We start from the raw sequence: 13300 nt of genomic DNA, 5'->3' as shown, positions 1-13300 counted from the left end.
TTAAGAGGGAGTTAGATGTGGCCCTTGTGGCTAAAGGGATCAGGGGGTATGGAGAGAAGGCAGGTACGGGATACTGAGTTGGATGATCAGTCATGATCATATTGAATGGCGGTGCAGGCTCGAATGACCGAATGGCCTACTCCTGCACCTATTTAATATGTTTCTATGTAGAAGGCGGTGGAGGCCAATTCACTGGATGAATTTAAAAGAGAGTTAGATAGAGCTCTAGGGGCTAGTGGAATCAAGGGATATGGGGAGAAGGCAGGCACAGGTTATTGATTGTGGATGATCAGCCGTGATCACAATGAATGGCGGTGCTGGCTCGAAGGGCCAAATAGCCTCCTCCAGCACCTATTTTCTATTTTTCTGTGTTTCTATGCTGCCTGAGCCGCTGAGTTACTCCAGCATTGTGTGTCTAAAAGCAACTGGGTGCACTGGGTGACTGCAGCTCTGTGTGAGTGTGCTTTTAAATGTAGACTCTGTTAAAGATGGCTCTGGATCTTAATGCTGAATGAAATGCTGGTTTCATTCGGAAACGTCAAAGTGCTGCCTGGGAAATGCAAACTACTACCGTCAGGTTGATGCAAATATTTCCTGCAATGGACGTGGAACTGAGGGGGGCATTGGAGCAGTTACTGTATCTTCAGGAGTTACTTACTTGTGGAGTTACTTCAGGAGTTACTTTCCAGGTGAGACAGAGGTTCACCTGCACCTCCTCCAACCTAATCTATTGCATCCGGTGCTCCAAATGTCAACTTATTTACATCGGAGAAACCAAGCGCAGGCTCGGTGATCGCTTCGCTCAACACATGCGCTCGGTCCGCGTTGGCCAAACTGGTCTCCCGGTGGCCGAGCACTTCAACTCCCCCTCCCATTCCCAGTCTGACCTTTCTGTCATGGGCATCCTCCAGTGCCATAGTGAGGCCCACCGGAAATTGGAGGAACAGCACCTTATATTGCGCTTGGGCAGCTTGCAGCCCAGTGGTATGGACATCGACTTCTCCAACTTTAGATAGTTCCTCTGTCCCTCTCTTCCCCTCCTCCTTCCCAGATCTCCCTCTATCTTCCTGTCTCCACCTATATCCTTCCTTTGTCCTGCCCCTCTGACATCAGTCTGAAGAAGGGTCTCGACCCGAAACGTCACCCATTCCTTCTCTCCTGAGATGCTGCCTGACCTGCTGAGTTACTCCAGCATTTTGTGAGTAAATACCTTCGATTTGTACCAGCATCTGCAGTTATTTTCTTATACTTACTTATGGTGTTTGTCACCTCCTCAGGTGTGCTCAGTGCGCCCTCAGGTGTGACTGACTTCACCGACAGCTGGTATTGATCCCCAGGATGCAGCCCTGTCGCTGTGAACGCTGTCTCGTCTTTACTCGTGATATTGGTCCAACCAGCACCGCCGGCAACATTAGTGACTGTGACGTTGTAGGTGTAATTAGAGGCTCTTGGGTCAGTCGGTGACGTCCATTCAATCCACAACGACCGTGTTGTCCTGTTCACCACAGACAGTCCAGTCACTGGAGAGGGGTCTGTTACGAGAGAGGCAGAGGGAGAAGGGGAGAGGGTTAGTTAGTGGGGGGCTGCTTGCATTATGGGTTCACTTCAATGGCCACGGAAAGAGAGTTCGAGGGATAGGCCAAGTGAAACCCCCTTCATCCCCACAGGGGCGTGGGGTACAGAACACTGCGACAATTTCAGTTCAGCTTAGCTTAGAGATACGGGGCAGGAAACAGGCCCTTCGGCCCACCGGGAGGGAGGGGAGGGTGCTACACCAATGCAGGAGTGGTTTGGGTCCACTTGGTCTAGTTTATATAAAAAATGATGTGCTGCTTCCGCGCTGAATCTCTAAACGAAACTAAAAATCAAGGAGTTAGTGACATTGCCTCTCAAACAATTCATTCCTGATCTCAGGTTCTGTCTGTGTACACTTTCTCTCTGTGACTGGGTAGGTTTCCGCTTGGTGCTCTGATTTCCTGCCACAACCTGCAGATAGGTTGGAATGTCAGCTGGTTACTGTACGTAGGGTTGCCAACTTCCTCACTCCCAAATACGGGACAGAGGGTGACGTCGCCACCCCGCGCCCCCACGTGACCTCACCCAGCCAGCGGCCACTTGCTCCCGGCCCGGGCGGGTGAGGTCACGTGGGGCGCGGGGCGGCGACGTCACGCTTTGTCCCTTATTTGGGAATGAGGAAGTTGGCAACCCTACTAATACGGGACATGGGCAGTCCCCTACAGGACAAACAAACGTAGCCCAAAATACAGAATGTCCCGGCTAATACGGGACAGTTGTCAACCCTAACTGTACGTTACTCCTTAACCTGGATAAGTGGCTAAAGAACGGAACGGGAATGTTGATGGGCTTTTGAGGAAGCATACATTGCAGGAGCATTGGGGAAATAGCGAAAGGCCTGGATAGAGTGGATGTGGAGAGGATGTTTCCACTAGTGGCAGAGTCTGGGACGAGAGGTCACAGCCCCAGAATTAAAGGACGTTCTTTTAGGAAGGAGGTGAGGAGGAACTTCTTTAGTCAGAGGGTGGCGAATCTGTGGAATTCTTTGCCACAGAAGGCTTTGGAGGCCAAGTCAGTGGATATATTTTAAGGCAGAGGTAGATAGATTCTTTTGATTAGTACGGGTGTCAGGGGTTACGGGGAGAAGGCAGGGGAAAGGGGTTGGGAGGGAGAGATAGATCAGCCATGATGGAATGGCGGAGTAGCCTCGATGGGCCGAATGGCCTAATTCTGCCCCTATCACTCATAACCTTATGACCTTCTGTGACGAAATCTCCGCTTGGTACTCTAATTTGGCGGAGCAACCTTAAGATGCGTTGGAATGTCAACCGGTCACGGCACATGACTCCTCAACCTGGGTAAGTGGAAGGGGAATGTCGATGTGCTTGTGGGGATGCATAGATTGCAGGAGCCCAGGGGGAAATGGAGCGCTGGGACTGTGTGGCTGAGAGATCAAACGTTCGCGACATGGCCTTTAGTGGTGCAATGAGGGAAGGACAACTGAAGGGCAAATCTGTGGAACGTGGTAAAGGGACAAAGGTGAGTTGGCGGCATTTCAAATGTTATGATTTCCCTCAGCACACTCATATTTACATAATTATCAGCTTAGCGGTCGAAAGTCAATGCATTGAAAAAAATCCCTTCCTTTCCAACAAGTGGTTTTTTTAGTCACTGTTCTTCCTGCTCTTTGTTTACTCTTTCGTAGATCATGAGTCTGTAGAGATTTATGGACGAGAAGTGGGTCACGTGATCCACCTTATCAACGCTGCCTAAAATGGGTGTTTAGATTACCTCCCCCCCCACCCCCATCTTAGAGTCATAGAGTGATACAGTGTGGAAACTGGCCCTGCGGCCCAACTTGCCCACACCGGCCAACATGTCCCAGCTACACTAGTCCCACCTACCTGCGTTTGGCCGATATCCCTCCAAACCTGTCCTATCCATGTACCTGTCTAAACGTTGGGATAGTCCCAGCCTCAACAACCTCCTCTGGCAGCTTGTTCCATACACCCACCAACCCCTGTGTGAACAAGTTACCCGCACAGATTCAATAGACAATAGGTGCAGGAGTAGGCCATTTGGCCCTTCGAGCCAGCACCGCCATTCAATGTGATCATGGCTGATCATCCACAATCAGTACCCCGTTCCTGCCCTCTCCCCATACCCCCTGCCTCTGCTATCATTAAGAGCTCTATCCAACTCTCTCTTGAAAGCATCCAAAGAATTGGCCTCCACTGCCTTCTGAGGCAGAAAATTCCACAGATTTACAACTCTCTGACTGAAAAAGGTTTTCCTCATCTCCATTCTAAATGGCCTACCCCTTATTCTTAAACTGTGGCCCCAACATTCTGGACTCCCCCAACATTGGGAACATGTTTCCTGCCTTTAGCGTGTCCAATCCGTTAATAATCTTATATGTTTCTATAAGATCCCCTCTCATCCTTCTAAATTCCTGTGTATTCAAGCCCAGTCGCTCCAGTCTTTCAACATACGACAATCCCGCCATTCCGGGAATTAACCTGGTGAACCTACGCTGCACTTCCTCAATAGCAAGAATGTCCTTCCTCAAATTTGGAGACCAAAACTGCACACAGTACTCCAGGTGTGCTTATTAAACCTGTTACATCTTTTCCCCTTCACCTTGAACCTATGTCCTCGATTCCCCTACTCTGGGCAAGAGGCTCTGTGCGTCTACCCGATCTATTCCTAAACTCCAGTAGGTTAGAGCTGGACATTTGTTATTTGTAGCTTTTTACATATGGCAATGGCTTGTTGCCTCTACCACCCTTTCTAGTCATGAATTCTGGAGCCCTGCCTCCCTTTGGTCGGGAAATAATTTTCCTCACCTTCTTTTAGTTTAGACTTTTGTTTAGTTTAGAGATGCCGCGAGAAAACAGGCCCACCAAGCCGGCACTGACCAGCGATCCCCGCACACTAACACTATCCTACACACACTCGAGACAATTGTTTTACATTTATACCAAGCCAATTAACCTACAAAACCTGGACGTCTTTGGAGTGTGGGAAAGAAACTGGAGATCTCGGAGAAAACCCACGCAGGTCACAGGGAGAACGTACAAACTCCGTACAGACAGCGCCCGTAGTCAGGATCGAACCCGGGTCTCTGGCGCTGTAAGCGCTGTAAGGCAGCAACTCTACCGCTGCGCCACCGTGCCGCCCAAATGCCTGAAATGTTGACTCTATTTCCCTTTCCTACAATTTCTATTTTCAATTCAGCTGCACAGTCCAGCACATGGAATTGGATTCATAAGAATTCATTGGATTTAAGAACTGTGGTTCCTACCTGTGCCATTTTGACTGCAAGCAATTTCCTGTTGAAGAAAGAAACATAATTTGTGAGAAAATTCCATAATGATCCTTGATATCATATCAACGGAGTATTTCAGTTTAGTTTAGAGATACAGCATGGAAACAGGCCCTTCAGCCCACCGAGTCCGCCCTGACCTGCGATCCCCGCACGCTAACACTATCCTACACACACACACACACACACACGGGACAATTTACAATTTTGCCGAAGCCAATTAACCTACAAACCTGTGGGGAGAAGGCAGGAGAATGGGGTTAGGAGGGAGAGATAGATCAGCCATGATTGAATGGCGGAGTAGACTCGATGGGCCGAATGGCCTAATTCTGCTCCCATCACTTATGACCTGATGACGATAATGAACATTGCAGCCCATAAATCACCCACTGTTCCCTCACACTGAACCTTTCCCTCGTCGTTCTACTCATCTCCCACCCTCCCGACTCCAATTTCCCCCAGGTGAAACAAGGAACTGTAAGTGCTGGTTGATATTTTAAAAAGACACAAAGCTCTGGAGTAACTCAGTGGCTAAAGTGCTTGAGTGTTCTGCTGAGTGATGACTCCAGCAGGTTGTTACCTTTTCAGGAGGACATCAAGTTGGTCCCACCACAGAAGGTTGAACGCTAAATCCATTCTGAAGAAGGGTCTTGACCCGAAACGTCACCCATTCCTTCTCTCCAGAGATGCTGCCTACCCTGCTGAGTTACTCCAGCTTTTTGTGTCTATCTTCTGCTAATTTTCTGCTCTCTCTCTCTCTCTCTCTCTCTCACAGATGAGAAATTGACTTGAGACCCCGTCTGCCTTCTCCCCGTAACCCCTGACACCTCTGGTCGTTGGACGTTGTAGATCCCTTGGTGCAATCTTAAAGTGGAGCTGGGTGATTCTGCCTGTATCCCGGGTCGCTCAGCCAAGCCAAAACAGATTAGCTTGAAGAAGGGTTCCGATCCCAATTGCCACCCATCTTTCTTTCTCCAGAGATGTTGCCTGACCCGCTGAGCTACTCCAGCACTTTGTGTCTTATCTTCGGTATAAACCAGCATCTGCAGTTCCTTCCCACACAAAACAGATTTGCTGCTTGTTATCAAGTCAAGTCAAGTCAATTTTATTTGTATAGCACATTTAAAAACAACCCACGTTGACCAAAGTGCTGTACATCTGATTAGGTACTAAGGAAAAAAAATGAAACATACAGTAGCACACAAACATAACAGCACATACAAAACAGTTCACAGCGCCTCCTCAATGAGCCTCAAACGCTAGGGAGTAGAAATAGGTTTTGAGCCTGGACTTAAAGGAGTCGATGGAGGGGGCAGTTCTGATGGGGAGAGGGATGCCGTTCCACAGTCTAGGAGCTGCAACCGCAAAAGCGCGGTCACCCCTGAACTTAAGCCTAGACCGCAGGATAGTGAGTAGCCCCAAGTTGGCCGACCTGAGGGACCTGGAGTTAGAGAGGTGGGTGAGAAGATTTTTGATGTAGGGGGGGAATCACATTGCATTCTCTGGGTTCCTGCTGTGTGTGTGTGTCCCAGTGTCTGTTTCATTTTCCCCTTTGCAATCGGGACAACATTAAAAACAATAAAATCTTCATTGGAATGTCCTGCGATTTGCAACAAAAATATGTCTTTTTTTCCTCGAAGGTAGACACAAAATGCTGGAGTAACTCAGCGGGACAGGCAGCATCTCTGGGGAGAAGGAATGGGTGACGTTTCGAGTCAAGACCCTCCCTCAGACAAAGAAATATCCTCTATTTACATTTCTTCAGGCAGATCGGGAATGATTAACTAGCGTTCAATTCCTTCTCTCCCGCAGTGCCTAAAGAGATTAACTTTGGACTCCATCTTATCACAGAAACTTCCTTCATTATTTTCACCCCCTCTCCTATTTTCCACCCTACCGACCAGCGATCCCCGCACACTAACACTATCCTACACACACTAGGGATAATTTACATTTATACCAAGCCAATTAACCTACAAACCTGCACGTCTTTGGAGTGTGGGAGGAAACCCACGCAGGTCACGGGGAGAAGGTACAGACTCCGTACAGACGGCACCCATAGTCGGGATGGAACCCGGGTCCCTGGCGCTGTGAGGCAGCACACACAGCAACTCTACCACTGCACCACCGTGCCGCCCACAGCATGATCTCTCCACAGCTCTCTGCATTCTGTGCACTGCATGAGGTGACACTTGTTTTACCTTATCACTCCCTCACTCTGATCCCCCCCACCCCTCTGTCGATGTAAGAAACCCCCTCAGTGAGGCAAGGCCTCACTCTACATACCCCCTCTCCTGACACTTGCATTTTAACAGCCCCATCACTGTAACACTTGCACCTCCGCCAACCTCATCTACTGTATCCGCTGTTCCAGGTGTGGACTCCCGTACATCGGCGAGACCAAGCGCAGGCTCGGCGATCGTTTCGCTGAACACCTCCGCTCAGTCCGCCTAGACCTGCCTGATCTCCCGGTGGCTCAGCACTTCAACTCCCCCTCCCATTCCCACACTGACCTTTCTGTCCTGGGCCTCCTCCAATGTCAGAGTGAGGCCCAGCGCAAATTGGAGGAACAGCACCTCATATTTCGCTTGGGCAGCTTACACCCCAGCGGTATGAACATTGACTTCTCTAACTTCAAGTAACACTTGCTTTCCCTCCCTCTCCATCCCTCCCCTTTCCCAGTTCTCTGACCAGTCTTACTGTCTCTGACTACATTGTATCGCTGCTTTGCATTGACATTTACATTTTATCTCTGTTTGTGTTGTTGTTGTTACCTTCTCCCAGCTAACAATGACCTATTCTACATGTCCCTTGATCCCCGTTCCCTTTGTCCTGTTTTCACACCTTACACTTCCTTATCTACGCATCTCCCTGACATCAGTCTGAAGAAGGGTCTCGACCCAAAACGTCACCCATTCCTTCTCTCCAGTGAATGCTGCCTGACCCGCTGAGTGACTCCAGCATTTTGTGTTTATCTTTGAGGCTCTGTCTTCAGTATAAACCAGCCTCTATGGTTCCCTCCTGCACACTCTAACACTCAGCGCGGAAACAGGCCCTTCGGCCCACGCCGCCCAGCGATCCCCGCACATTAACACTATCCTACACACACTAGGGACATTTTTTTTTTTACATTTGCCCAGCCAATTAACCTACATACCTGTACGTCTTTGGAGTGTGGGAGGAAACCGAAGATCTCGGAGAAAACCCACGCAGGTCACGGGGAGAACGTACAAACTCCGTACAGACGGCGCCCGTAGTCAGGATCGAACCTGAGTCTCCGGCGCTGCATTCGCTGTAAGGCAGCAACTCTACCGCTGCGCCACCGTGTTACCCAGGTCCCTGTCAACTCCCTCCCAACCTGCTGTAATCTCTCCTTTGGTTAAAACATCCTTCACCGTAACTCCAGCTCACTGTTACCATTCACTCACTGTAATGCTATCCCCCCTACACCACCTTCTCTGTAACCCTCACCATACACTATCACACCATCTTGTCTTTGCTCCCTCTCTGTGGTGCTACACTCACACCATCTCTTTTCTGGGGAATAAAAAAAACATTAATTTCATCTCCCCCCCCCCTAAAATAATCTATATATTAAAACACTCGTTTGTTTGTTCCTGAACGGTACACGATAGCGTAACAATTTTCGGCCCACCTTGCTCACCGTCGTCCCTTTGGTACGAATGGAAGAAGTTTCATTGAAATCGGTGTTATATTTTTTAAGTTATTCACATTTTAAAGTTTAAATCTATCTCCTGGGGAGGGAGGGAGGGAGGGAGGGAGGGAGGGGGTGGAGAGAGGCGGGAGGAGGGAGGATAAGGGGGGTTGAGGGGGATGGAGTTGGGGGGAAGGGGGCTTGAAGGGGATCGAGTGGGGGGGAAGGGGTGGGGAAGAGAGGGGGAAGGGGGAGTGGTGGGAGGAGAGGGGTGGGAGGTGGGGGGAAGGGGGGAGGGGAGGGGGAGGGGGGGGGTGGGGGGGGAGGGGAGGGGGGGGTGGGGGGGGGGAGAGGGTGCTGCACCAATGCAGGTTTGGGCCCATCGGGTCCACTTGGTCTAGTAATTATTTAAAATAGAACAAAGTGCCGTCACCCACAAGAGAAGGTTACATTACACCACAGCTCTCAATAACGTGACTATAGATGGCAGGTCTCACCAAAGTGAAGATCAGTAACAGAGACACCAGCAGCCAGCGTTTAAAGGGACTCATCATGCCAGCTTCCATTCAAGACCACCGCATCAAAGCCTCAGCCACCTGGTGAACTCTGCCGGCAGTCGCCATCAACTTCCCTCTGGCCTTTTTGGTTGTCAATCATCTCATTCTGTTTCACAATCTCCGCTTAATGATTGAGCCCACAATAACGTTATCGTGACTTTGGCTGTGTGCCTGTGTGGCCCATCCCACTGAGGAAGTGAAAGCGAGAGTCAGTTCACCGACTGGTTTGCTTTACCTGCAGCCTACGAACAAGTATTCTGTTTAAGGAACCACTGCATGCCGGTCTCAGCAAATTATCTTTGGGTCTCAGGTGTGTTCCTCCATGCACAGAGGTGGCAGAGAGCTCGACCCAGCACTGAATCCCACAGTGTATCACTAGCTGTGATTTTGCAAGTTCATACGTGTTAGGAGCAGAATTAAACATAGAAACATAAAAAATAGGTGCAGGAGGAGGCCATTCGGCCCTTCGAGCCAGCACCGCCATTCAATGTGATCATGGCTGATCATTCTCAATCAGTAACCCGTTCCTGCCTTCTCCCCATACCCCCTGACTCCGCTATCCTTAAGAGCTCTATCCAGCTCTCTCTTGAATGCATTCAGAAAATTGGCCTCCACTGCCTTCTGAGGCAGAGAATTCCACAGATTCACAACTCTGTGACTGAAAAAGTTTTTCCTCATCTCAGTTCTAAATGGCCTACCCCTTATTCTTAAACTGTGGCCCCTGGTTCTGGTTAAATGGCCCAATTCTGTTGCTCGAACATATGAACTTTTAGTTTAGAGATACAGGCCCTTCGAGTCCGCGCTGTCCAGCGATCCCCGCACGGTAACAATCCTAAACTTAAATATTTACAATTCTTAATCCTAGTTTTAAAGTGAATGGGTTCCAAAGTTTCAAGAAGAAATCATATTTATCTCTCAGATTATAATTAGCTTTTTCTAATGGGATACAACTACGCATTTCTGCATACCATCTTGCAATTCTTATTTCATTGTGATCTTTCCAAGTGACTGCCACACATTTTTATGCTATTGCTATTGCTATTTTGAGAAATCTTTCCTGATATTTATCTAAAATTAATCTTGGTAATATTCCTTTAGTATCTCCCAATAAAAACAACCTTGAATCCAATGATATGGTCTTATTCATCAATTGTTCCAAAAAGTTTTTTAGGTCTTTCCAAAAAGGAGTTACCTTAGGACATGCCCATGTGGAGTGTAAAAAAGTACCCACATCCTGGTTACATCTAAAACAAATTTCAGGTAAATTTGGATTTAAATTGTTTAATTTTTTCGGAGTTAAATATAGTTGATGTAAAAAATTGTATTGTACTAAACTATATCTCACATTAATAGTATTTTTCATACTTTCTAAACACAATCTTTCCCAACTTGGTTCATCAATGCTAATATTCAGATCTGTTTCCCATCTTTGTCTTGATTTTTGAATTCCTGTCTTTGGACTAGATTTTTGTAACAATTTATACATTGAAGATATAATTTTTTTAGTTCCCTTGCCCTGAATCAGGGATTCAATTCCTTTAATTTGAACTAAATACATTGAATTACCTAACTTTTCCCTTAAAAAAGATTGTGATTGATAATAGAAAAAAATACTATTCCCTGGAATTTGATATTTGTTTCTCAATTGAGAAAATGTCAAAAAATTCTTTCCTTCGTAGCAATCTCCCATATGTTTAATACCCTTCTGTTCCCAGACTTGTAATATTTGATTATTCCAAGCAAACGGCAGTAATCTATTTTTTACTAATGGAGTTTTAGCTGTTAGAAAAAAATCTTTTATCATTAGCTTTAACTGTTTTCAACAATATATTAATTAAATGTTTTAGCAAAGGTGACTCTTGATCCTTAACTAATAGCTTCGCTTCCCATTTATAGATAAATTATTCTGGGCATAGTTCTTTTATTTAGTTCTTTTATTTTATCCATTTCAATTTTAACCCATGCTGTTTTTCCACCCTCTTGATAAAAGGATGAAATAAAACTCATTTGTGCTGCCAGATGGTAATTTTTAAAATTTGGTAATTGCAGTCCACCTAATTCAAATTTCCATGTTAATTTTTCCATAGACACTCTTGGCATTTTACCTTTACAAAGAAAATTTCTCACAATTTTATTCAATTCTTGAAAAAATTTATTTGGTAAAGGTATAGGCAGTTTTTGGAATAAATACTGTAACCTCGGAAAAATATTCATCTTAATACAGTTCACTCTCCCTAGCAATGTAATTGGAAGATTCATCCATTTCTTCAAGTCCTCCTCAATTTTTTTAATTAGTGTTTTATAATTTAGTTTATACAGATTATTTAACTTATTATCTACTTTAACCCCTAGGTACTTCATGCCTTCTTTTTGCCATTTAAACTGACTTTCTCTTTTACATTGATCATAATTACCTTCAGAAAGAGGCATTATTTCAGTTTTATCTTTATTAATTTTGTATCCTGATACTTTCCCATATTCTTCCAGTCTGAAATATAATTTTCTTAAGGATTCCAATGGTTTAGTAAGACAAATTAAAACATCATCTGCAAATAAAGTAATTTTGTGATTTTCCTGATTAACTTTAAATCCTTCAATGTCTAAATCTGATCTTATTAGCTCTGCCAGAGGTTCAATGGCCAATACAAATAAAGCCAGTGACAAGGGACATCCCTGTCTACTAGATCTTTCCAAATTAAATGATTGAGAAGATTGGCCATTTGTCACCACTTTGGCTTTAGGTTGTTTATAAAGAACTTTTACACAGTTAATGAAACCATTTCCCAATCCGTACTTCTCTAATACTTTAAATTAAAAAATCCCATTCTAACCTGTCAAACGCAAAAGTTTTTCCTCATCTCAGTTCTAAATGGCCTACTCCTTATTCTTAAACTGTGGCCCCTTGTTCTGGTCAAATGGCCCAATTCTGTTGCTCGAATACAGCGCGGAAACAGGCCCTTCGGCCCATCGAGTCCGCGCTATCCAGCGATCCCCGCACGGTAACACTATCCTGCACACACCCAGCGACAGTTTACAATTATATTGAAAAAAAAATTGGACCAATCAACCTGCACGTCTTTGGAGTGTGGGAGGTAACCGGAAACAACCCACGCAGGTCACGTACAAACGGCGTACAGACGGCACTCGTGGTCAGAAACGAGCAGCAGCCGCCGAGTTAACAGCAGAGGGAAGACAGGCCGCGAACATCTAAGATGTCTGATGAAGGAAAGTTATTCGTCGGCGGCCTCAATTTTGAGACGGACGAGCAGACCCTGGAACAGGCGTTCTGCAAGTACGGGCAGATCTCCGAGGTCCGCGTCATCAAGGACCGAGATACCAACATGTCCCGAGGTTTCGGCTTCATCACCTTCGAGAACCCGCGCGATGCCCGCGGCGCCATGGAGGCCATGAACGGCAAGTCCCTGGACGGCCGCGACATCCGCGTGGATCACGCCGACAGGAAATCGGGCGGCGGCGGCGGCGGCGGCTACTCTCAGGGCGGAGGCGGCGGCTACTCTCAGGGCGGAGGCGGCGGCTACCGGCGGGACTACGACCGGGGCAGAGGCGGCGGCTACTCTCAGTCCCGAGGCGGCGGCGGCTACCAAGGCCGCAACACGTACCAATGACCGAAGCTATGACTGTGCCCGGCCTCGTCTCCGAGGCCCCATTTCCTCTCCCTAGTCATTCCCCTGCAGGGGGAGCGGGGAGGCGCAGAGTCCCGGTCCACGAGGCCTGTTAGATAAAGGCCTCCCTCCCTCCCTCTGACGGACTGTCCCCGGCGGCGACCGCCCCCTGCTCCCCCCGCCCCCTGCTCCCCCCTCCCCTCCTCCTCCCCCTCCCCCCCCCCCCCGCCTCTCCCCCTCCCCCCCCCCCCCGCCTCTCCCCCTCCCCCCCCCCCCGCCTCTCCCCCTCCCCCCCGCCTCTCCCCCTCCCTCCCCAACACACATGTTTTGTACGAAACTGCAAAAAGTGGGAATATTAAAAAATGGAATTGAAAAAAAAAAAGTGGTCAGAATCGAACCCCCTTACTTTGGATCGAGCGGGCGGAGGCCGGCGGTGGGGACGTGGTGGGGGTTGGGTGGGCGCGGGTTGCGTGGCGCAGTGATCCTGCGGGGTCTCCCGTTGCTGAAAATTCGGGCACGTGGTGGGAGGGCGGCTCCTTTAATTTTGGGCATTTTAGTTTTGACGGAAAGCTGAACACACACATGTTTTGTACGAAACTGTGTTTGCAAAAAGTGGGAATATTAA

General features: G+C 47.7%; 2 protein-coding genes and 1 pseudogene across 8 annotated transcripts in view; 2 read left to right on the top strand and 1 right to left on the bottom strand.

Annotated features, from left to right (window-relative positions):
- The window catches only part of LOC144611342 (receptor-type tyrosine-protein phosphatase H-like), a 60961-nt gene extending 51829 nt beyond the window's left edge, over positions 1–9132 (bottom strand). For all 6 annotated transcript variants that reach the window (XM_078430406.1, XM_078430401.1, XM_078430402.1 and 3 more), the window contains exons 1-3: positions 8993–9132; positions 4820–4847; positions 1254–1532 (exon numbers count right to left, since the gene is read on the bottom strand). In XM_078430406.1, the coding sequence (XP_078286532.1) occupies positions 1254–1532; positions 4820–4847; positions 8993–9061 (376 nt within the window). In that variant the 5' untranslated portion in view covers positions 9062–9132. The remainder of the gene's footprint in view (positions 1–1253; positions 1533–4819; positions 4848–8992) is intronic.
- The window catches only part of LOC144611345 (ferritin heavy chain-like), a 131307-nt gene that overhangs the window by 95226 nt on the left and 22781 nt on the right, over positions 1–13300 (top strand). The gene's annotated exons all lie outside the window — the stretch shown is intronic.
- Positions 12179–12918, top strand: LOC144611287 (cold-inducible RNA-binding protein B pseudogene; annotated as a pseudogene).

The sequence above is a fragment of the Rhinoraja longicauda genome, chromosome 40, assembly GCF_053455715.1.
Source record: "Rhinoraja longicauda isolate Sanriku21f chromosome 40, sRhiLon1.1, whole genome shotgun sequence".
NCBI classification, from domain to species: domain Eukaryota; kingdom Metazoa; phylum Chordata; class Chondrichthyes; order Rajiformes; family Arhynchobatidae; genus Rhinoraja; species Rhinoraja longicauda.
The sequence above is the reverse complement of the archived record's forward strand: the minus strand, read 5'-3'. Positions and strand labels throughout refer to the sequence as shown.